Below are 22,966 nucleotides of genomic sequence, written 5' to 3' on the forward strand. Positions count from 1 at the left end.
TGGGCGAACAAATGTCACAGAGTCCCCCCCCCCCCCCCATCAGCTTTTTTTGAGGACACGGGCCACCGCCGAAGTGACAAGCTAGGCCAGCGTTGCCGATTCTCATCCCCAAAATCCCCACATTAAAAAAAAAAAATTAAAAAATGGGGGATTGTTGAAGTCTTTGGGGATGAAAAATAAATATTTGGGAATGAAAATAATATTGAGTTTTATGAAAAACGAATTTGGGGATTTTCTGTCAAAATTTGGCAACTTTGGGGATATTTTAAGTGTCGTTTGGGTGGGGATTTTGTTCATAATAAAAGTACTAGGCTAACAGTGCTTATTCCAAGGTCCCCAATTCTTTGTATCTGTGTTGTTAACTGGCCTTACATTGCAGGAAAATGCAACTTAATTTTACAAATTTTCATGGGGGTTAATTTGGCAACGACCTCTATACCAAAAAGAGTGGTGTTTTAGATGCAAGAAAACGCCATTTTCACACACAGATGTTCAAAAATTTTCCCTAGGGGGGACACCCCCCTCCCACACCCTCCCCCCTCGCTCGCTTGGACTCGGTCGCTACGCTCCCTCGCATACCACCCCAACCCCCCCCCCCTTTATAAAAAGCTGGATCCGCCCCTGTTGGGGGTGGGGTAAATAATAAAAAAATAATGTCATGTTTAAAGACAAACATGAACATGTTATTTTACTTCTTCCTGTACTTTTGATTTCTCCATCCGTTTCTGATTCCGTAAATGTACAATACTTATGACGAGCATTCTTTTCTAAATTTTATTAGTGAGGATTGGCATGCATTTGCCCATTGTCAATGTGCCACCGAGTTGCAGATTTTGTGCTTATTTGTTCAGATTATGATTGAGCCCAAAATTATAAGATAGGGTCCTTCTCACAAGCCTATATTCTCTCATGTTCTTAAAAACATTCATGTTATTATGTAAATGTTACATGTTTGGTTTTTAATAATAATCATTCACGATAGATAACTTTGACTATTCATATTTATAATTAGAGATTCTCTTAGAATCAGACACACCACTCTTGCACTTCAGGGGCCGCGGAACGGTTTTCAAAGTGGGGGGGGGGGGGGCTGAGCCAAAAGTGGGGGGCTGACCATGCTAAAAATCACAATCATATGGTAATTTTTACGTTTTTTGTACACGGTTTTGGAAAAAATGGGGGGGGGGGGCTGAAGCCCCCCCCCCCAGTTCCGCGGCCCCTGCACTTCCCCTACATTTGCACTTGCATCAGCTTCGATCCATTACTTATCTTGCCGATAACTACAAAACATGCATTATAACCAAACATGATTATTCTAGAATATGTACTAATTTAAAGGGACAAGTCCATCCCAACAAAAAGTTGATTTGAATAAAAAGATAAAATCCAACAAGCACAACACTGAAAATTTCATCTAAATCGGATGTAAAATAAGAAAGCTATGACATTTTTAAGTTTCGCTTGATTTTACAAAATAGTTATATGCACATCCTGGTCGGTATGCAAACTGATGACATCACTCACTCACTATTTCTTTGGTATTTTATTATATGAAATATGAAATATTCTAATTTTCTCCTCATTGTCCTGTGAAACAAAGTTTTATTTTGCCCTGAACATGTGGAATTACCATTGTTTAACATTTTATGGTTCAGTCATGTTGGTCCTTATTGTCAAATCTGTAAAAATTGAAATATTGTATAATTCAAACAAAAAAAATCAAAAGAAATAGTGAGTGAGGGACATCATCGATTCTCTCATTTGCACGTGACTAAATTGTACATATAATTATTTTGAAAAAAATAAGCGAAACTTTAAAATGTCATAACTTTCTTAGTTTTCATCCGATTTCGATGGAATCTTCAGCATTATGCTTTTCTGATTTTTCTCTATTTATTCAAATCAATATTTTCCTGAAATGGACTTGACCTTTAAGTTAAACCCGACTTTAACTTTGACCTGTATTTTCAAATACTTGTGTATTGCAATAATTCTGCATGAACCATGTATACCTGAGTTGGAAATATTCCCTCGTGTCAGGGGCGGATCCAAGATTTTTCGAAAGGGGGAGGGGGCACATTTTCCCTAGGAAAGATTTGACAAGCAAAAAAAAGGGGTTAAACAAAAATTAGGGTATTTCGTCCACGAAAAAATATGACAAGCAAAAAAAAAAAACCAAAATCTTCACTTTCAAAAGGGAGGGGGGCACACTTCTGTTTTTAAGGCATTTTTACATTAAAATTTTTAATTAATCTCAAGGGGGCACGGGCCGCCTAGGCGCGCCTGTGCCCCTCCTGGGTCCGCCAGTGCCTCATGTTGACATATTTTCATCATATTTTGTTTTGTGTATATACACTGCATCTACATGTGTGTTAACCAGTGAAAAAGAATTTCTTTTATGGACAATAAATCCATTCAATTCATTCATTCAATCAAAATAATCGGCCGCAAAACAAAATGTTCTGTATCATCAGACTAGTCACTGCTTTAATTGTCACGTGACTGAACCTCGCGAGAAATCGTGAGATTTCTGTCTACGTCACGACCCCCTGCGATGATGAGACGAACTTGGCTGCCAAAACTGGAAGCAGAAGAAAATCCAACATGGACGCCGAAGAAGTTGACATTGAGCTGCCCTATATTACGGCCAAAATGGCGGCTGATCCGGACATTATTAATACTGCAATTGAATTACCTGTTCAAGAGGTGGAAATAGAGAGCATACCAATGGAAAATATTGAGGGCATAACGACTGAAAATATAGTTACAATACCAGTACACGGAATAGGACAAGTGGAAACGGTGGAATGTGAAACTGTCGATGGAATTGAATGTCAACCCATCTCGATTCACCATTTAACAGATCGTGAAGAAATAGTTCTCCAGACTCGAGAGGAAATCGTTGGAGATGTTGATGATTTGACAGGTTCTAGTTATATAATTGATGCAGATTCTGTCCCTGTTCCAGTACCAAATTCAGACTTATCTGACGAAACATTAGCTGGTCCAAGCAGACGGAAAAAGGGGAAGAAAAATTCGCGAACGAGAGTCTTGGCGAGTGGGGAGTTGTCTTTTGACTCAGAAAAGAACACCAGAAAATGGGAACACAAGCAAGTTCAAATCAAAACTCTGGAAGGGGAATTTTCAGTGACGATGTGGGCTTCAGGTGGGTGATATTTTTCTTCAGAATAATTTGCAAAAACGTCAGATTAAACGATCTTTGCATCGCCCTTCCCTCAACGTGCATTCCTCAGCTGCAACTGCAATGCGAATGCCGTAGTGGAATTCTCGATCACACACACGCAAAACGAATGAGCGAACGCTTACGCAGAACTCGCACTCTATTTTCCGTTCATCAAAATATCAAAGCGTCTCCATCAACTAAAATGTCCATTTCAAAGAACATATTTGATATGAATGATCACATGAATAACCAAAGGGTCTAATCGACCCAAAATCTTGAATGTTGGATTTGTTTTGATGTGATTTCGGCCATGTTTTTGTCATGGGCGCAGCCATGTTACAAAATGGCGTTTTCAAAATGGCGAATTTCGGAGAGGGTTTTTGGAGGGCTACTCGTCAAAAAAACAGATTTTGCGTTGGGGATATATCTCATTTATTGACTTGTCGGTAATTATCAAACTCCTTTAATGTTATCTGATTTTTTAAATATCTTATATTAGTGCAGTTTAAAGCATTTTATCCTTATAACCCTCAAAACTATACATGTTTTCGGTTGTTTCCTTGACCTGCTTGAATTGAGTGCAGAAACTGCACACAGTGTACGCCTATGTCGGCGCACTGGGCCCTCGCCCGATCGCCAAGGCGTGGATCGTGTGATTGGGGTGTCATTTCTTTATGCCGTGTCGTGGTTCTTGCACATGCAGTTGCTCGAGGCTGAGCCATCATGGCCATGGGGCTGGCTTGGTGACGTGACTAGTCTAGGGGTGCCGCAATTTAATTTTCTAGTTTGACATTGTTTCATTTGTCAATGTTACCCATTTCTAAAACATTTCAGTTTTCTAATGATTTTTAAAATATATTTTTAGAATATTTCATTGAAAAAGTCAAAGATGATTGATTTTTGTTGTTTCATTTTAAGTAGCTTTGAGCTTTCTTCCCCGTAATGTTTTTTTTTCCTTTCTTCATCCTGTCTTCTAGTTCTATCCTTGCTTCATGCATTTTTTCATTCCATCTGTCTTTCTTACTTTCATGTCTTTCTCTGTGTCCATTTATTTTCTTTAAATTTCTTTTATTTATTTTTTCCTTCTGTTTTCTTCTATTTTTTTAAAACTTTAAATGTATTTCTTTCAATCTTGTTTTCCTTAATTTTCTTTGCTTCTTTCATTTTCACTTCCTCTCTTTTTTCTTTCCTCCCTCTCTTTCCTTCATTCTTTCTTCCCTTCACTCTTTCCTACCTCTTAATTGTTCATCGTTTAGACTTTAGTTCATTCTTTCTTTTCTTTTATCCTTTCTGTTTTGCTTTCCCTTTAATATTCTACATTATCTATTCTTCATTGAATTTCCTTTCTTCAATTCTGTGCTTATATTTATTTTTTTCTTTCTATATTTTTTGCTTGCTTTCTTTCTTTCTTGCTTTTCTATCAAAGAATGAAAGAAATCTTTTCTTCTTTCCTTCATTCTCTCTTACCTCCTTTCTTTTTTCTTTCTTTTTACTGTCCTTCAGTTTTTATTTCCTTCTCCCTTCATCGTGGTATATCCCAAAACATTGTTGGTTATGAAAAGTTCATCACTATTTACCACAACACTGCCCGTCTTGCTTTAAACCAACTAGAGCTTGGCAAGTTTCCGGGGGGGGGGGGGGGGGGGGGCAACTTCCATTGACGAGTGGATACCATACGCGACCATGAGATCTCAAAAAGCACCCTAAACACGTATTTTCCATATTCTGAAAATGCACCCCTTAACAAGTATTGGCGTGTGAAACCCTACCCTTAACAAGTATTTGAAACAAAACTCTATTGGCAAGTATTCCCAGAATTGAACCCCAAACCAAGTACAGCGATATTTCAATTGCTATGTCACGGACGTCGGTCGTCGGTTTTACCTTTACTGTACATCATTGGGTTTAGTACAGCCGCGCAAATCGTACTCTAAACACGTATAATGTTGACTCTTGGGGCAAAAAGTACATCCTTTATAAAACATTTTAGTCTTGATTTTTTATACCCTCGCAAATTTGACCCTAAACCAAGGCTCGACATTAGCGGTGGCCCGGGGCCACCAGAAATTCACCTCGGGCAACCATTATTGATAAAATGTTAAGTTTTGGTGGCCCGAATCGGGCAACCAATAATTTTCAAAGTAGCGCAATTTTTCTCCCGATTTTGCACGCATTTATCAACTTTCTACAGTTCAAATTGCAACCCAGTTTGTCATGCGCCCTTTTTGTTGATCTACACACAAATACACACACACAAAGTTTGCATATTAGGCCTACAGCTATAGCATACAGTAGCTATTATCCAGCCAGCCGCGCCGGCCGGCTGGCATGAGCTTTGCATGAAGCCACTGCATACAGCTGTGCTCTAGATCTAGCTCAGCCTATTCAGACTCCGGGAGCTGCGATTAAAAATGTTGCTGCTAAGAAATCTTCCACAGAACTTTGAAAATCTGAGTCAAAGTCACATTTTACACCAATGAAATGACATTCTACAGTCTATATTACAAAAATTTGGTGTACCCTGATTATTTGCAAGCATTAAGAAGAGGAATTATGACCTCTCTTTTGACTACAAAAGACCGATTTCCAAATGAATTAATACACATAAAAACACATAGGAAAGTACATCACAGTCCCACGTGTGCATTTGTATGTATGTTGATACTTGGTTTCTTTCGAAGCTGTGTCTTTTCTAGCCAAAAATAAACAGACAGTTTCTTTCTTTCTTGTTTATAAATGACTTCTTAAGGACGTCATTTTTATTAGAGCAAATGTGCTTTTTAAAACACCAAAAATGCGCCGAATGCTTAGTATCTATGTGAAGAAAAAATCAAAACTACTCTACCATTTATTCAAACTCGGGGTAATATTCGTGATTCTTGGCAGCACTGCAGAGTAAAGTATTTTGAAATTGTAGAGAATATTTTTTTGAATGGTCCATTGAATAATTCCATTTTTTTATCTTCATGAAATAACGCATCGGATCTGCAGTTAAAGTGCAGAAGATGAGAAAAATCAGCTTATACCCGCAGCTAATTAATCACCTGTTCATCCATTGTGACGTCAGCGCGCAGAGTGTAAACTATGCGCAGATCATAATGCGCACAAACATAACTGTGGAACGTCCTTAAACCACTCTTGAGAAAGTAAATACTTTGGGAAGGCATTTCATTGATATGAAATGTGAATTTTCCAATATTTTGGCAAATATAGGGAAGGACTTTTCTCACCCTTTTTTCCACATATAACTTTTGCCGTTTTCTTCTTATTTTTTTTCTTTCATTTTTTTTTAGTGGTTAAACCATTTATACCCCTTCCCATTGAATATGTCTGATTAAAAAATATGTTTCTACTGAAAATAAAATAATACAAACTAAAGGATATAAAAATAGAAATGTGCCATTCCCAGAAGATAAGTGAAAATTATTTGCTTGGCTTTTAATTATATTCCAGTCAGAATAGACTGTTGCCACAGCTGTTAAAAATATTTGTAATGGCTTCTTAATTTTCCCCTTTTCCCCATGTTTATATTAATTTTGTTTTATTCATTTTTCTTTCACTTTCTTTTCTTTTTTTTTTCTCTATAAATTTTTTCTTTTCTTTTTTCCCTGTTCTTTGTTTTTTCTTTCTTCATTTTCTTTCTTTTGTTTCATTTCACTTATTTCTTATTATTTTTGTTTATTTTTGTTTTCTTTTTGTAATATACCGGGTACTTTTTGAATATTATTTTCATTTGTTTCCCCCTTTTATGCATTGTTCTAATTTTGCAGCATACTTTTCTGTGATTTTCTCCTGCTATAATATGCTGCAAAAGAGAAAACAGAAATAAACTGGATTTGGGGCCTGCATAATCTAGGTTTTAGGATTAAAAGAGGAAGAAATGAAAAACCATTGTTTTGTACATCTATCTGAGTTTGCTATGCACTATTTATTTACTTTACCATTATGAGTGTGTGTCTATACGGAGATTTAAAAAAAAAGTCCACACAACCTGCGAACAATAAAATTCATTTATTCTCTTTCAATCATTTCATTTTTACAATGATAGAAACAATTTATATTTTACCACAAGCCAATTAGCAAAGTAAAATAACAGCAAACAAGGTTTACATACAAGATGATAAAGTGAAAGTAAATTAGTGGTAGTGGCTGCAGAATTAATATTTCAGAAGTTAGTTTTATTAATTTTTAATGTGTTTCTTTATATTTTTCGGGCCACCAAAAAAAATTATTTGATGGTTTTGGTGGCCCGAACGGGCCACCACCAAAAAAAGTTAATGTGGAGCCCTGCCTAAACACGTAGCTTTCCTATCGAAAATAGATACCCTTTTTTCATTATTTTTTTTTCAGTGTTTTTGACACCCTTATTACGTTACGTATGTACTGTGCCCTATCTTGAAAAAGACATCCTTTTTATGTGTTTTTTTGGTCACGCATGGTATCCACTCGTCAATGTAAGCGGCCCCCCCGGGCAAGTTTGTACCCAAGCCTGCTTTTCATGGACAAGCACTGATGAAGAAACTTACAGAAAGCCTTTTTTTCCTCCCTCCCTACATGTACATGTACTTTCACAGAACTGCAGCTCATAATAAACTTGCATGTACATGTACGTGTACATACATACAAATTAATTTTGATTAAACTTTAGACTCAGCGATATTTTGCGGGCAAAATTCAACTAACATTGATTGATATACAAATACATGTAATTCACAATTTATAAATGTGTTGTGTAGGCCTAGTGTTACGTGATTCAGCACATTCAAGGATATTTGAAATTTGCGAAAGCACAAGGTGTTTTTGTTATTGTGAATACATACATTTTTGTACATCTACCCGAATTACCCGCATTGTCAACATCACAAACTTTTTTGTATAATTAAGTTTTTATTGATAAAATAATTATACAACAACAATCAAGAAAACAATTACATTGAATATCACACATACATGTAGCATTACAATATAAACAAAAATTGAATAAAAAAGAAAATAAAATGTAACTAGAATTTTAATTCGTCATGAGGACGAATTAGGTGATCTGTCTCTGATTTCATGATCAGGAAGACAATCAGCATGCTTATTGAGATCAATATGATCATCATGATGAGAACTGAACTTCTCTTACAAAAAGAACGTGTTGGATACTCTTGAAAAAGAGGGAAATGAAAAAGTTGTGTGAAAAAGTGTAGGTCATACACATACCGGTATTGTACAGGAACATTGTACATTAAAAGGGATTTTAATCTCTTTTATTGTCCAATGTTTTATTTAATATACATTGTAATGGTCATAAAGGACCATTTGTGAAATGTTGAAAAGAAAAAAAAAAGAAAAAAAAATTCTCCTGTTCACCCCGGCCTCCTGGGCTCGAACCCTGGACCCTGAGGACGCAAGGCTCATGCCTTACCCATTGAGCTACACACTTGCCATAGACTTACACATAAGCAAAACAAGAGGATCTCAAATCCAATTTTGCAAGTGAAATACGGGCATGATCCCGGCATCTGATCGGAAAATGGAGACCACATTTGCGATAGCTTACAATCTCAGCTACAACATACTTCAAGCTCAGAGAAAACCGACAAAAAAAATGGAGATATGGCTCGCGAAATAGAGGAATGTAAAATCCAGTTTTGAGAAAAAGTCATTTCCAATAGAGATTGCACACAAAATGAGCGAAAATGACATACCCCTATAAATCAACATTTTCAGGGATAATCCGTGCCTTAAAATGTAAAAATGCCAACTCATTAGATAGAGTGAGTCCTCCGCTACAATATATAGGAAACTGAGCGAAAATTGACCATATTTATGGAGTTAGAGTCAAATTTGCATAATTATGATGACGTCATACATGTACATGTAAGTAGCAAAATGGGAATTTTGAGTTCCGACGCCATTTTGATGACGTCATGATAAAATTTCGGGTCAAATGTGACATGAAATCATATCTCCCATCCATACTCTATTCGAATTTGAAAAAAAATTGGGGGTCAACGGACTACCTGGAGAGCTATAATGAGTTTTGTATAGTCATGTTTTTGCACATATATTGTCTATGGTTAGTGCGCGCGCGCGTGCGTGCTGTAAACTTTGATGGAGGCCAATTCCGATATTACTTGTCGTACATGTAGAAGGTTGATCAAGGTATCAAATTACTCAGAATTATATAATCAATGCATTGATATTTTAAAAAATGCTGATCCTATGTTGTATAGTGCCGTTACGCGCGAGAACGCGCGCGTAACCGTGCGTTCGCGCAAATTTTTTAAATGCTTAAAATGACCTGATTCGTACTCTGGTCAAAAAGTGATTTTGAGCATTTTAAAATTTTGACGCGCGCGTACGCGCACGTCGTGACCTTTACATGACCTTTGATGACATGGACAGTTGACCCTTGACCTGAAGTTAATGTGATGTAAATATTGTTAATTTTTAAAATTGATAATGAAGATATGATTGATAATGTGATTTTACAAAATGGCGTCTAGATGACGTCATGATGACCTTTTGACCTTGAACTTGTTTTATACACATCACATGATAAGTCATGATATCTGATGATATTCTGAAGATAATTGATGATGTAGATTTGGAGATTTTGTGCTAACAAGAAAAGGGCGGAAAATAAAGAAAAATAATAAATAAATAAACAAGAAAATTCGTACGAAATTAAGAGTTGATCTGTTGATTGACAGATCACCTAATAAAGGCACGATATGAATTTCATCACATAGAGATTAATAAAGATAAATATGAACATTTTCAGCAAATTTCAGCTCAAATCTCCTTTTGTGGAAATGAAGAGTTAGTTTACCTTGCTTTTTGGCTATCCTACATGTATATACTCTGTTTCTAGATTTTAAAAGCTTGGTAGGTGGGAGAGTTATTTTGGAATTGACAAATATAAATAAAATATTTCAGTAAAAGAAAAATATAACTTATAAGTCACTACAAATCTATCGTCCTTATATCCAAACATTCTTTCAAAGGGTGTAAATTTGATGTTATTATGCATTTTCATATTTATAGATTTTATCACTTCCAAAGAGGTTGAATGTGGGTGCATTTCATAAACAAATGTAAAAATGTTTCTTGTTTGCTTTTACAAAAATCGCAATTTGGAGAGTCCTTTCTTTTAATCTTGTATAAAAAGAAATTAAGGGCAATTGCTCTATGAAAGAATTTAAAATAAAAAGAACGAAAACGTGTATTGATCGAACATTTAAAAATTTTCAGATGAATTTCTTTCCAATTCAAAGGTACATCTTTACAGAGAGCATTCCAGTATGATAAGGAATTTTCAGGAATACAGTCCTCCAACATGGTATTATACACATATTTAGGAACTTGGATGTTTGCATAAGTTTGGATTTGGTCCTACATGCATCAAAACTATCATGCTTGTTGAAATCAGAGCTAGAAATCCAGCCTTCTGGAATATTTTTCATGAAAAAAATTATATTTCCTCCTGTGTGTAAATTAACACCATAATCGAAAACAATGTCTTCAAATAATTTACTGCCTGGAATAGGAGGATCAAGTAAATTGTTGATATACATGTAAATCAAATCTTTATCCAGCCAGTCTTCATATAAAAAGTATTGTTTTGATTTGGATCTAATATTCCTGTTAAACCATAAGCATTGACATGAGCCAATTTCAAAATATTTGACACCAAATTCGTCCTTGAATGTCAACATCAAAAACTTAGAAATGTGCATGTTTTTATTCAACGGGTCGGAAGGATGAATTTGTAGTGGAAACGTTTGATTTCCACCAAATTTTCGAGGGATTGCATGAAGAGATCACACCCATACCTACTTTTTGTTATGACATCACAGGCATATCTAGTACTGGTATGTGCAGCATCAATAGACTTCTTTGAGAGAACACATATTTCAGATGGTCTCTTTAATAGTATACATGCTAAAAATGATGCACAAAAAAGGGAACAACGCTGCATAAAAATGTACGGATGGGAGGTTTTGTAGAATTAAAGCATGAACACACGATTTGTATATTGCTACATCCTGTAACCAGTTTTATCAAACCAAATATCGACCAGCAACATCCTCTATATTTGTTTGGTTTATGTTTGTTCTTCATTTTAAACTTATTGAGGACACTGAGGGATAAGCTTATATGTGTACATGTACTTCTGAGGGTGGTTTATCATTGAGGAATATAATGGAATGACTGAACTTTGTTAAATTTCCATTTATTACATGTATGATGTACAATCCTTTAAAAAATGAGGTGAGAAGTCTAACTGAAATGAATTTGATTTTGTTGAACAGAAGAGAAGAAACAGCTGTCAGATGACCCAGTGACCCCACCTCAGCAAGTGATAGCACCACCAGCTTGTCATGACAGATCTCTAGGCTTTGAGTGTGAACCACCAGACTACTCTGAGTATCTGACTGGCAAGAAGTTACCACCCGGTGGCATCCCAGGCATTGATCTCAGTGATCCTAAACAGTTAGCAGAATTTGCAAGGTGTGAAAGGTTGTGTAGCTTTTAGAATAGTCACAGTATCACTGGCCCATGAACTGTACATGTTCATCTTTATTAATTTTTATTAATTGACTAATGCTCAATAGAATGTATCTCATCTTTGTTTCTTTTTTTTAAAAGTTGTGTTGACTTTTTAAGATGCGATTGTTGTGATTGTTCCTGATAAACTGATTGTACATGTAATGAATGTTGACTGATGCAGTTTTATTTACAGTGTACATTGCCGTTTCTGCAGTATCAATTTTTTTCATACATGTACATCTAGGAACATGCTCAAATATAATATACACACCTGTACATGTTTATATATATATTTTATGTTCAGTTTACCCCTTTTCTTTGAGGGAAAAGTCCACTACGTTAATGTCTGCCATTTCTACCCAACAAATTGCCATCTTTCCCAAGTTTCAAATCTTTTCACGCTTCACTACTAGATTTAATTTGTCCCTAACTCTGAATCACTGATAAACATTTTTCTATGAACATTTTATCTTTTATGTCTATCATATCACAATCATGAAAATTATTGTTTTTCAAGTAATTATTACTTTGAAAGAATACAGGAACTTTGTCCATAAACAATCAAAAAATATTTTATTTCAATTAGTATCTAGTTTGCCAATCACCATTATATTACAGTTGCTGTTACACTACTTCAGTGTGTCTAAAAAATATTGTACAAGTGAAGCTACCGTCTTTGGCAATTATAAAATACTCTTATGATATGATGCTTACATTAACTTCAAGAGCATCGTATTAGCTTTTCACTACCATTAGTTATTTTCAATTTGCCTTATTATTCCTTAGAATTGGATTTAAACAACAAATTGAAAAATGGCATTTGAAAGCTCAGACTGATGGTGATGTGAGCATAGAGGGCCCTTATGACTCGTGCAACTTTATGTTTCAGACACACTGTATTACTCATGCAAGCATTAATAGCTGTTTGATTGGTGCTTTTTTTTTTCTTAATACTCTACTTAATATTACTCTACATAGGTTGGACATGGAGTTCTATTGGTCCATGATTGAATATCATGGTGCAATTTAGTAATTGATTTTTGATGTTGCATAATTGCATTTCATTGCAACTCTTTCAGCATAAGGTGACTTAACCCTAAACTTAGCCCTTAACTGGGCTATTTCGACGCCTACATGTAAGAAGACTGGGGGGGGGGGGGGGGGGGGGGGGCTGATTCAGCCCCCCCTAATGATCTCGGCCGTCGATCGCGACGAAAATTGGCACGCACGTTACCCATGGCATTATCTACAAAACTATAATATCAGATTCTGTGAAAAATCTCATTGCTCATTAAATTATGCTAATTTATGCGTAAAATCATAAGTTTGCTCTAATTAACAAAATAATGCCCCTAAAATGCTAATTTTGGTTTCAGATACTCTTTATAGGCATCTGATCAAATTTATTTTAAAAAAATGTCAACATCATATTTATTTTTTTATGTATTTTATTGTATTCTTAATTTTCTTATGTATTTCTTTGTTTTTTGACTTTTTGTTTTTTAAAGTTTTTTCAATGGAAATTGTCAGAGACTTTATTATGACCATAAACAAGATAAAATTAATTGATTTTAAGCGGTAAAAGGAAAAATAATGATACATTTTATGAATTTGGCTAAAAACACTATTTGCATTGGATTTGTACACAAATTCACATTTTTGAGCAATTTTGGGTCTGCATGCACTTACGAAATGTTGCGTAATTTCGGAATCGCGTACCCGGGGGTCGCAATTTTGGTCTCAAAAGCTGCGCGAGACTTGAAAGTAAAAAGTCAGCGAGTGACGCGGTCAAAAAAATTAGCGCGGCGGATTTATCGCGAAAAATGTCAAGGGGGGGGGCTGAATCAGCCCCCCAGTCTTCTTACATGTAGGGTTAAGGTCTTACATGTTACTTGATTTTGATTTAATTTATAATACCCACATTCAAATTTAAATTTTAATAGAAAATATTTTTTTTATTTCTTTATTCAAATTGTGTTTGTTTTGTTTTTTAATTGAAGGATTAAACCAAAGAAGCCAAAAGATGATGATGTACCAAGAACAATAGCTTGTCCTCACAAGGTAAGTAAGTCAGCCCCAAGTTGGCAACTTGGTATATTTTTATTTGTCTAAATACATTGTAAAATGCACTGTTGTACACATGCCATTTTCAGTAAACTTTTAGCTGTGGGGGGGGGGGGGGAGTCTTTGGGAGTGTAGATTGAATGCAATGCTTAATACATACAATGCATACAGAGACACAAGCATTTAAAGACCCCAAAAAGAGAAGTATTTCTAGAGGAAAAAAAACTACATACATGAACATTTAGTGTTTGAAAAGTGAAAAATTGGTGTGTGATAAAGGTATTGATTATTTGAATGACATTGCTGTTTTTCTAATAAATTTCCTAGTTTGTCTGTTACAATTTGAGAATAGATTTCATTACACAGTATTTGTATTTTTTAAATTGTTTATTGGGATCAATGCTTTGTGTGCAACCTCGTTTGTAGATTTGGTGAATATTCTGCTGAATGTATTTAGAGAAATTTAACAAGAAATAGGTGAACAATGAATCATTTCATTGATTAACACATAATCTGTCCATCTCTTATATTCAGAAGCAGAAACATGTACACAGCATCTACATGTATTTGTGATTGTCCAGTACTTTGATTTTTATGGTGTAATTCTTGATTTGACCCAGGGATGTACCAAGATGTTTCGTGACAATTCAGCGATGAGGAAACATTTACACACCCACGGACCGAGGGTGCATGTATGCGCAGAGTGTGGTAAAGCCTTTGTTGAAAGCTCTAAACTCAAAAGACATCAACTGGTCCATACTGGAGAGAAGCCTTTCCAGGTAAAGTATTTTAGTTTCTCCTGCTCTCCAGACTTGTTCTCATATGATGTGGTGATCACCAGCCAAGCTGACAGTGTTTGGACTGAATATTGTGTTAATATGATGCTTACTGTACATGTAATTTTTACCTGGATATCTGTGCCAAAGCTGAAAGACTGCTCATATAAGAATCCAATATCAAAGCTTTAAAAAAAGGTTGAAAACACATGGTTTTCATGTGATTAAAGACTAACTCTATATGGTAAAATGTAAAAGGGCATAAAGTATAAAAGGCCAATGAGAGACACTGAGGCCAATCAATAGATCATCAATGGCCATGTCATTTGTGGCTTTGGATTAATGTATAGCCCTGTAATAGATTTAGCATAAATAGTCAAAGTCACACTGGTATAATTGATCACTGCATCTGTCGTCTATCATGTATTTAATTCATTTCCCCCAACTCATTATTTTGTACAGTGTACATTTGAAGGATGTGGGAAGAGATTCTCGCTGGATTTCAACCTTCGCACTCATGTGAGGATACACACAGGAGACCGTCCATACGTCTGCCCATTTGATGGCTGTAACAAGAAGTTTGCCCAATCTACCAACCTCAAGTCTCACATACTCACCCATGCCAAAGCCAAACAGCAGCAACAGACTGTTGTAGTCACCCTGCCTTTGTGAATGTAGTCAAGACATCTGAGCTGTAAAAAGCTCTATGTGATGCAGTGCTCCCTAGCCTTAACCCACGTACCTAATCAAGTGATGAGGGAATTTTTAAAGCTTTATTATTACCTATAATGTATCAATGACCCAGCAAACATTGTTGGTCAGTGTACATGTATGTATAGGTTTGGTGACTTAAATGGTCTTTACAAAGTAAAGATGTTCATGTATTTTAATACTACTCCTATAGTTTCGTTATCTGTCCCTCTCTTTCCCCCTTTCCTCTTTCTACATTGAATTTCTCTGTCTCCATTGAATATCCTATAGATGATGACAACAGTAGAGGAACGCATTTAACTGATCGTCTAATCAATAGTTCAGTATTGCACCTCGAAGTGTTGACTGTTAAGATGTTTTCTGTCTATATCTGTCTACACTCATCAGCTTTACAACATTCACAATTTTCTATGGTGTTCTGCACATCCCTTACTTGGCTGGCAATGTACATATCTATACATATTGCGTGACCTATGGCTTATCAGTAGCTGTCTCATGTTGAAATAGTATCTCTTAGCACTCTTTCAAATGGACTTAAATTTGTAAATATACAGTTTGAATTTGGTCATGGAAAGTGAATTGTATATCTATGCTACCAGGTTCATTATTAGTATATATTTTTTCATGAAAACATGGTTTGGGAAATACAGTTTATCTTATCATTAAGATCCAAGATGATTTCTGGGGTATTAAATAACTCCGAGTTATTGTAGTGCATAAACCAGTCAATGCTGTCAGACCTGGCCAATTGGTGCATCATTTCCATTCATTTTAGAGCTGTTGCAAAAAAATATTTATTATGCTTTAATTAAAGTGATGTTTTAGGTATGTCTTTAATTTTTTTTTTTTTTTTTGGGGGGGGGGATTGACCTTGACAAGTATACAGAGACAGAGTTGTGCATTTCACTACTTACCTGCACAGATGTACGTGCTGTTAACAGTATCAAAGTTAAAGAAAATATACAATTTTGAACTACTGTATTTGCTTAGATGATATCTTTGTAAGGAAAACCATCCACATGTGTCAACATGTTTCTGTTATCAGTTTATTGTAATTCTACCAGTAAACTAAAGTATAGTCATATCATCCTTGTTATGGCAGGAATGTCATTAACTATTATTTAGAAATTCCTTGATGCCTATGATTAGGCTTTCTTGAGTTTTATTGGCCTTAGTCCTTGATTAGGCAACACTGGAATCCATCCGATGTGATCGCATTCCGGTAACATTTTTTCCCTATTCCGATGTTCTAGTTAATGAACAATACCACAATCCATATCTATAAATTCAGTATAATTTCTAATGTAGTTTTTTTTTTCTCACCATTCAGTATAGATCATTGAGTTGATTGTGATGCAAGTACCAAGATTTTAAAGCGCCCTCTGTGGCCGCAAATGGTGCATGATATGGTTACCAGCTTTGTGAGGCTGCAGTTATGAGAGACACATCAGAAACAATACTGAGTGTTTGGTAGGAAAGTGAGGATATGCGACATAAATCTTGCTTTTGATTTGTTTGATAATTTTTCAGAAATAAATTTTGTTGTATAATTATGATTTAAGCATTTCATTGTCAGGAAAATTAGAATCTGTATTTTCTATTCAATTTTTTTGACATGATTCTGTCCTAACTTTTATCATTAAAAATATTGTATTTCATTGACATTTCAGTCAATATGTAAATGTATTTGTGCTACAGATAGGTTTTTAATTTAACAAACTTTATTCAAATATTTTTTTACTCTTTTGATTAGTGAATACTTATATTTTTAAATGTTAACCTTCTTCGCAATCATGTGTTTTGTATTTTGATACCTTATTTGAAATGCTCTTGAATTTCTGTGTACTTTGCATGGTTTGATTTTAAAAGAATTTTCAACGATGACTTTAAAAATTGTGGAACAGCCCATGTTTCTGATATATATTATTATTCAACTTCTGCCACCCCCCCCCCCCCAAAAAAAAGAAATAGACAATAGTTGCAGAGCTCATTTTCTGTACATAGCCATTCAAGTAGAGATTAATATCTTGGATTGGTTATGAAATAAATGTACGTTGCACTTGCATTATTGGACACTTCATTGGATGTACTTGTGTTGATCAAGACTGATAATGAAATAAATAACATCTTATTTTTTGGTCGATGAGTAACATCCATGATCCCTTTTGTCCCATTGTGCAATTCTGATAAGAGGCAACTTGACTGCAACAGGGGGGGGGGGGGGGCCATTTCATAAGCGTTTTGTAAGTGACACATAACATTACACGGAAGGTGACCATCTCTTATGCTTGATGGGAAATTTCAATTTTCACTGTTTGGAGTGCACTTCCTATAACCCTAATCTAACTTTGAAAAATATTGCATTTTGTAATCAGATGCTTATTGAAAATCAGAATTTTGTTTTACATAAATTGTATATCAACTGTAGCTGATGAAAATAATGTTTGGGAATTTGATTTAGCACCCAGAAAATGCTCACCAGTGATATGTAATATAACTTCTTAAAAAGACTTTATGAAACATTTGTTGCAGTCGCTCAATATGCAAGATGATTTTACACAGGGTTGAATAATTACTTGTACTTCAAAAAAAGAAGATTTTAAATGTTTGTAACAATCAAAGAACTAAAATGAATTATTTTGGGTAACGGATGTTGCTTTGGTAATTAGTGCACCTGGTATTGTAATTGAATACTGTGTTTGCATTTGGTGAGGCTCAGCTGAAAGTCTGTTTCCACCAGAGATAATATTTACTCAATGATGATGCCCCAGTTCTCATCATATTTTATTTGTGTTTCTCATGAGATGAATATACACCTGTGATCAAAGTGCATAATATATTCTTGTCAACAAGAAAAGTCTACAATGTCTCACATTTTTGTTTTGAAGGTTTACATGTTTTCATGTCTTCAGCATGCTTGTCTTGAATAGTTGAAGTAGACTTATTTTGTTGTTTCTTTTGAATCCATCACATTCACATCCATTTTCACCTACCAAAATACAATTATGTATTTGTACATGTAGGAGGCCTAATCAATATAATGGTGTACGTGTGCCATGTAAATAGTGGTTAAATTGAGACAGAAAGCCAACCTTTTCATAACCTTAACTACATGCAGCTATTTGAGATAAAAATAAAAGATAATTCCCATATCATGTTTTAAAGGTCAAGTCCACACCTGAAATATTTGATTTGAATAAATAGAGAAAAATCAAACTACCACAACCCTGAAAATTTCATCAAAATCGTATGTAAAATAAGAAAGTTTTGACATTTTAAAGTTTCACTTATTTTTCACAAAACAGTGATATGCACAACTCAGTAACATGCAAATGGGACGGTCAGTGATGTCCGTCACTCACTATTTTTTTGTTTTTTATTGTTTGAATTATACAATATTTCATTTTTTACAGATTTGACAATAGGGACCAACTTAACTGAATCATATAGTTTTAAGCAATGCTAGTTCCACATGTGCATGGAGGATCAAGCGTTGTTTCACTTGACAATGAGGAGTAAATTAGAATATTTCATGTACAATGTAATAGAATACAAAAGAAATAGTGAGTGGATGACGTCATCAGTCTCCTCATTTGCATACCGACCAGGATGTGCGTATAACTGTTTTGTGAAATTGAGAAAAACTTTAAATTGTCATAACTTTCTTATTTTACATCTGATCTTGATGAAGTTTTCAGTGTTTTGCTTATTAGATTTTCCTCTTTTTATTCAAAACAACTTTTTGTTGGGGTGGACTTGTCCTTTAACAATAATGTATTGTTTTTTATTGGTTTATTCTTGGAGAGATTATTGCAGCATAATTAGAAAGTAAAACAACAACATCAAAAGCAATATCATTGATTGGTGGCTAGGCAAACAATATCTATGTAATTTTTTTTTTATTCTCCACTCGTTTTAACCTCTAAAATTAGGTGAATTAAAGCCCATGACTTAATGATAAATACTTTGTTCTCAGAGTGATGTTCTTTTGATAAATTTTATTTCTGTTGATGTTACAGTTTAGTTTTTAGTACATGAAAATACTGTTCAATTCAATTACCAGTGTCAAAACTGAATGTTTTGCAGGTAATACGCAATTAGGTTCTCCAATATCAAAACATTGCATTAGAAGTATGGTTGATTAGGATGATGTGGTATAGCAAAGACCTTGTCATCTTCCTTTCCTAATGATATTCATGTTCAAATGATTCTGAAAGTATACCTTGAGTGTACCATTTATAGTTTAACAACCTTAGGTTTGCTATTTTTTTTAAATGTAATCTCATTTACATGTACATGTATGCACTTCCTAAAACTAGAACCCCATCGGTATTGTATACATTTATCTGGGGAGCGTTTCATCAACATTTTCGTCCGACAAGTTGTCAGGTCTGACAACTTTCCTTGATTATGATTGGCTGAGAGGCACTGTTACCATAGTAACTGTCGGATAAAACAGTACTTGTCGGATAAAACGTCTGACAAGTCCTTTCATGAAACGCTCCCCCGGTGTGAACCAGCTTTCTGTTGACTGGAAAGTATATTGAAAATTTACCAACATGACCAAGAATATGTAATGAATATGTAATGATGAATGAAATAAATGGATGGCTCCAACAATAATGAACTATTTCAGATGATGTCTTTTGTCATCAATCGTTTGCAAAATGAATGAATAATAAGAAGAAATTAACAAATATATAAAAGTAAAAATGATAAAAATAAGGTAATTATGAAAATACACAAATTAAAAAAAAAAGTAATGAAAATACAAATAAATGATGCCTTAATTTATTTACATAGGGACCTGATATTGCCAGCATACTGTTTTGCTAATAGGATAGTTTGATATTGAAGTGTTTTGTTTTTTATATGCTTTGATAATGAATCTCTCATCCATATCTTTCACAAAGGAAATCAATCAAATAGCAGCAGCTAGCTAGCCTAGCTTATTGAAGCACTATTTGCATTACAATCAATCCATACTGAGCTAAAAATAATTGACAGTTCAACAAACAAATTCTGTAACATTTTTTTACTTTAGTTTGTGTAACTTGCTTTTATGTTTAGCCATTTAATGCAAGGAAACTGTGTTTGTTCTATTGTGGGATTTTGACGAAAGGTTTATTGTAAAAATAGAAAAAAACAAAAAGTGAAGGTTTCAAGAAAAACCATCAAAGTTAAAAAAGTTAGAACTGCAATTTAAATTGTTTGATTTGTGATGTCATATGCAAGCAGCATCCCCATAAATTGTGTAGTATGACAATAAAATGTCATTTTCTGAAAAAAAATGAAAATGTTTTTTATTGTACTGTCAGTATATCAACCGACAAATTATTTTACACCTGCTCCTGAAAGAAAAAAGAACGAGTCATGAACCATTAAAATATCAAAATTTCAGCATTTTATTCTACGGCACCGAGCGCCGGTGATGGTAGCTCGAGCTAAAGCCGGTGTAATAATAGCAAGTGCTTTGTATCTTCAGGCAAAAGCGCTCTATAAATCCAGCTTTTAACATTATTGTATGGGACCGCTGCTCGTATAATTATAACATGAATAAAAAACTTCAAATAACTTTCATATTTGATGGAATTTCCTCAATTCTTCACCAATATTTTTATTGGTTTGGTTTTCCCTTTACCAGGAATTCATTAATTTTCAAAACTGTCTTATAAATTCAAACACTTATCATCCAAATTTCAATTACGATGCAGTAGGCACGATTCCCATTATCAGCTTTATATAAATCAAGAATACTAGTATTCTGGATTATGAACATAATTGTATATTTTTTTCTTTAAAGGGGTATCCAACCCAAATAAAAACTTGTTTTCAGAGGAAAAAGAAAAATCAGACAAGTTCATAGGTGAAAGTTTGAACAATATCGGACAAACAAGAAAGTTATGAATTTTCAAAAGGTTTAAAAATTGGTAATCACTATACCCATGGAGACTACAAATTGGTCGCATATGTGATGTAAGGCAAAGGCTACTCTTCCATCTACTCCAAGACATAAAATTGTTAAAATTTCATGTTTTTTTTTCTTCAAGTTACACTTCAAATTATATTTTTCTTTCATGAGGACATAAAACAATATACTACCTGGGTTATATTTAGATGACTGCCCCAGGGGGGATGGGTACTTATGAGAAAACCACAAATCCCTAATATTTAAGAAAATGGCCTATGGGAAAGTTGTCCTTGCCCATTGTCACAATTTACTTACCCAGTTGCCAATTTGAAATCTACAGTCTGAGGGATCTCCATTTTAAAGCAGCCATCGCTTGTCCAATTTCTTTCAAATTTTCACCATTCTGTTTTCTTTATTTTTATCCTTTCCAACACAACATTTATGACCAAGGCTGGTGAAGCAAGTTGATCGTTTTCTCATATGATATTGCCTTAAATACTCGACTCAAACCAGAAAAAGGAAAGACAGAAGCACAAATTTTCATCCTGGCACTTTATATTTAATATTCAACCTTAAAAAGGTGTGAAATAGGAAGACGAGATTTGCTTTGAGCATAAAGTATTCAAACACACGCTTACACTTTAAGATCATTATTTCAGAAGTTAAAATGCTAATTTTAAGACTTAAATGCGCATTATTTCTGTAATACGTAGAATTCATTAAGCATGATGATACATGTTCTTGAACAGAGATGCCACTCTCTAATTGAAAATAAAGAAATAAAAATCCAGCAAATGTGTGCCCTAGGGAAGAATCTGTTGCTTGGAGTTTGATCCAGTGCATCCTGAATATTGTTAATTGTTCTTAGAATTACTCCCAGAAACAAAGATGTCTAGGAAATAATATATGAGAAAGTAATTATTTCATCCTTTCATTCTTTCTGAAGTATGTAATCACTTATCAGTCTTGACAGAAAATATCCATCCTCCAGGAATTATTATTCTGAAGAGTGGCATCTCTAGGTATACACATAAAACAACCTATGGATGACACAGTCTAATGACAGAGATGAAAACAATGAAATTGAATTTCACAGTCACTAACTTTTTTTTTGTATAACATTTATGTTAGTTTGACTTGCCATTTAAATACAAGTCAGCCACTAATAATATATAATATTTTCTTTACAATCTATATATTTGCGACATTAAAAAACCCAGCTAATATGACACAGTTCAAACACATACATACATAAATAAAGAATACCCACATCAATTTCTTATACTACCATACAGTAAAAAAAGTATATGGACCACTACACTTGTTAGACTAGTAGTATTCAGCATTTGAAGAATACGTATATAACGAAATAAATTTTGTGTACATGAACACTTTTGTAGATATATTTTTGATATATTGATGACAATAAACTTAAAGGGGATATATTGCTAGGAAAAGCCACTCCTATAGGCCACTACTGCTCTTCAATACAATGTAAGAATTAGTTCGCCATACCCTCTAAAAAAATCAATTTAATGATTTTACATTCAAACTTCCAAATTTACATTCAAACTTCCAAATTTTGTCAATTAAGAGTTGTAATGGAAAGTTAATCTAATCAAGTAACAAGTTATAACAAAATCAATAATGTTCATCTATGATCATTATATGTTACTAAGGGCCTCATGGAAGACCACTACTATTGGTGATGAGTCATTCTGTCTAAATATCAGTAATAAACAAATAAATACATAAATAAATAAAAAGTGGTAAGTGGTT

The 22,966-nt window shown here is 34.3% G+C and overlaps 1 protein-coding gene across 1 annotated transcript; it reads left to right on the forward strand.

The window, feature by feature from the left end:
* Positions 1-2,510: 2,510 nt before the first annotated feature.
* Positions 2,511-19,899, forward strand: LOC129265018 (transcriptional repressor protein YY1-like). Its single transcript, XM_054902997.2, has 5 exons — positions 2,511-3,166; positions 11,488-11,686; positions 13,726-13,786; positions 14,410-14,568; positions 15,028-19,899. The coding sequence occupies exons 1-5, from the start codon at positions 2,605-2,607 to the stop codon at positions 15,235-15,237; spliced, it is 1,191 nt and encodes a 396-aa protein (XP_054758972.1). The 5' UTR covers positions 2,511-2,604; the 3' UTR covers positions 15,238-19,899.
* Positions 19,900-22,966: the final 3,067 nt, after the last annotated feature.

This window comes from Lytechinus pictus, chromosome 7 (assembly GCF_037042905.1).
Source record: "Lytechinus pictus isolate F3 Inbred chromosome 7, Lp3.0, whole genome shotgun sequence".
Taxonomy (NCBI): domain Eukaryota; kingdom Metazoa; phylum Echinodermata; class Echinoidea; order Temnopleuroida; family Toxopneustidae; genus Lytechinus; species Lytechinus pictus.

Bases quoted from the DNA above. Each gene is read 5' to 3' on its own strand.
- LOC129265018 (XM_054902997.2), top strand. From the start codon at position 2,605: ATGGACGCCGAAGAAGTTGACATTGAGCTGCCCTATATTACGGCCAAA. The intron at 11,687-13,725 runs GTGTGAAAGGTT...TTTTAATTGAAG, and splicing joins CAGTTAGCAGAATTTGCAAG to GATTAAACCAAAGAAGCCAA. The intron at 13,787-14,409 runs GTAAGTAAGTCA...GATTTGACCCAG, and splicing joins CAATAGCTTGTCCTCACAAG to GGATGTACCAAGATGTTTCG.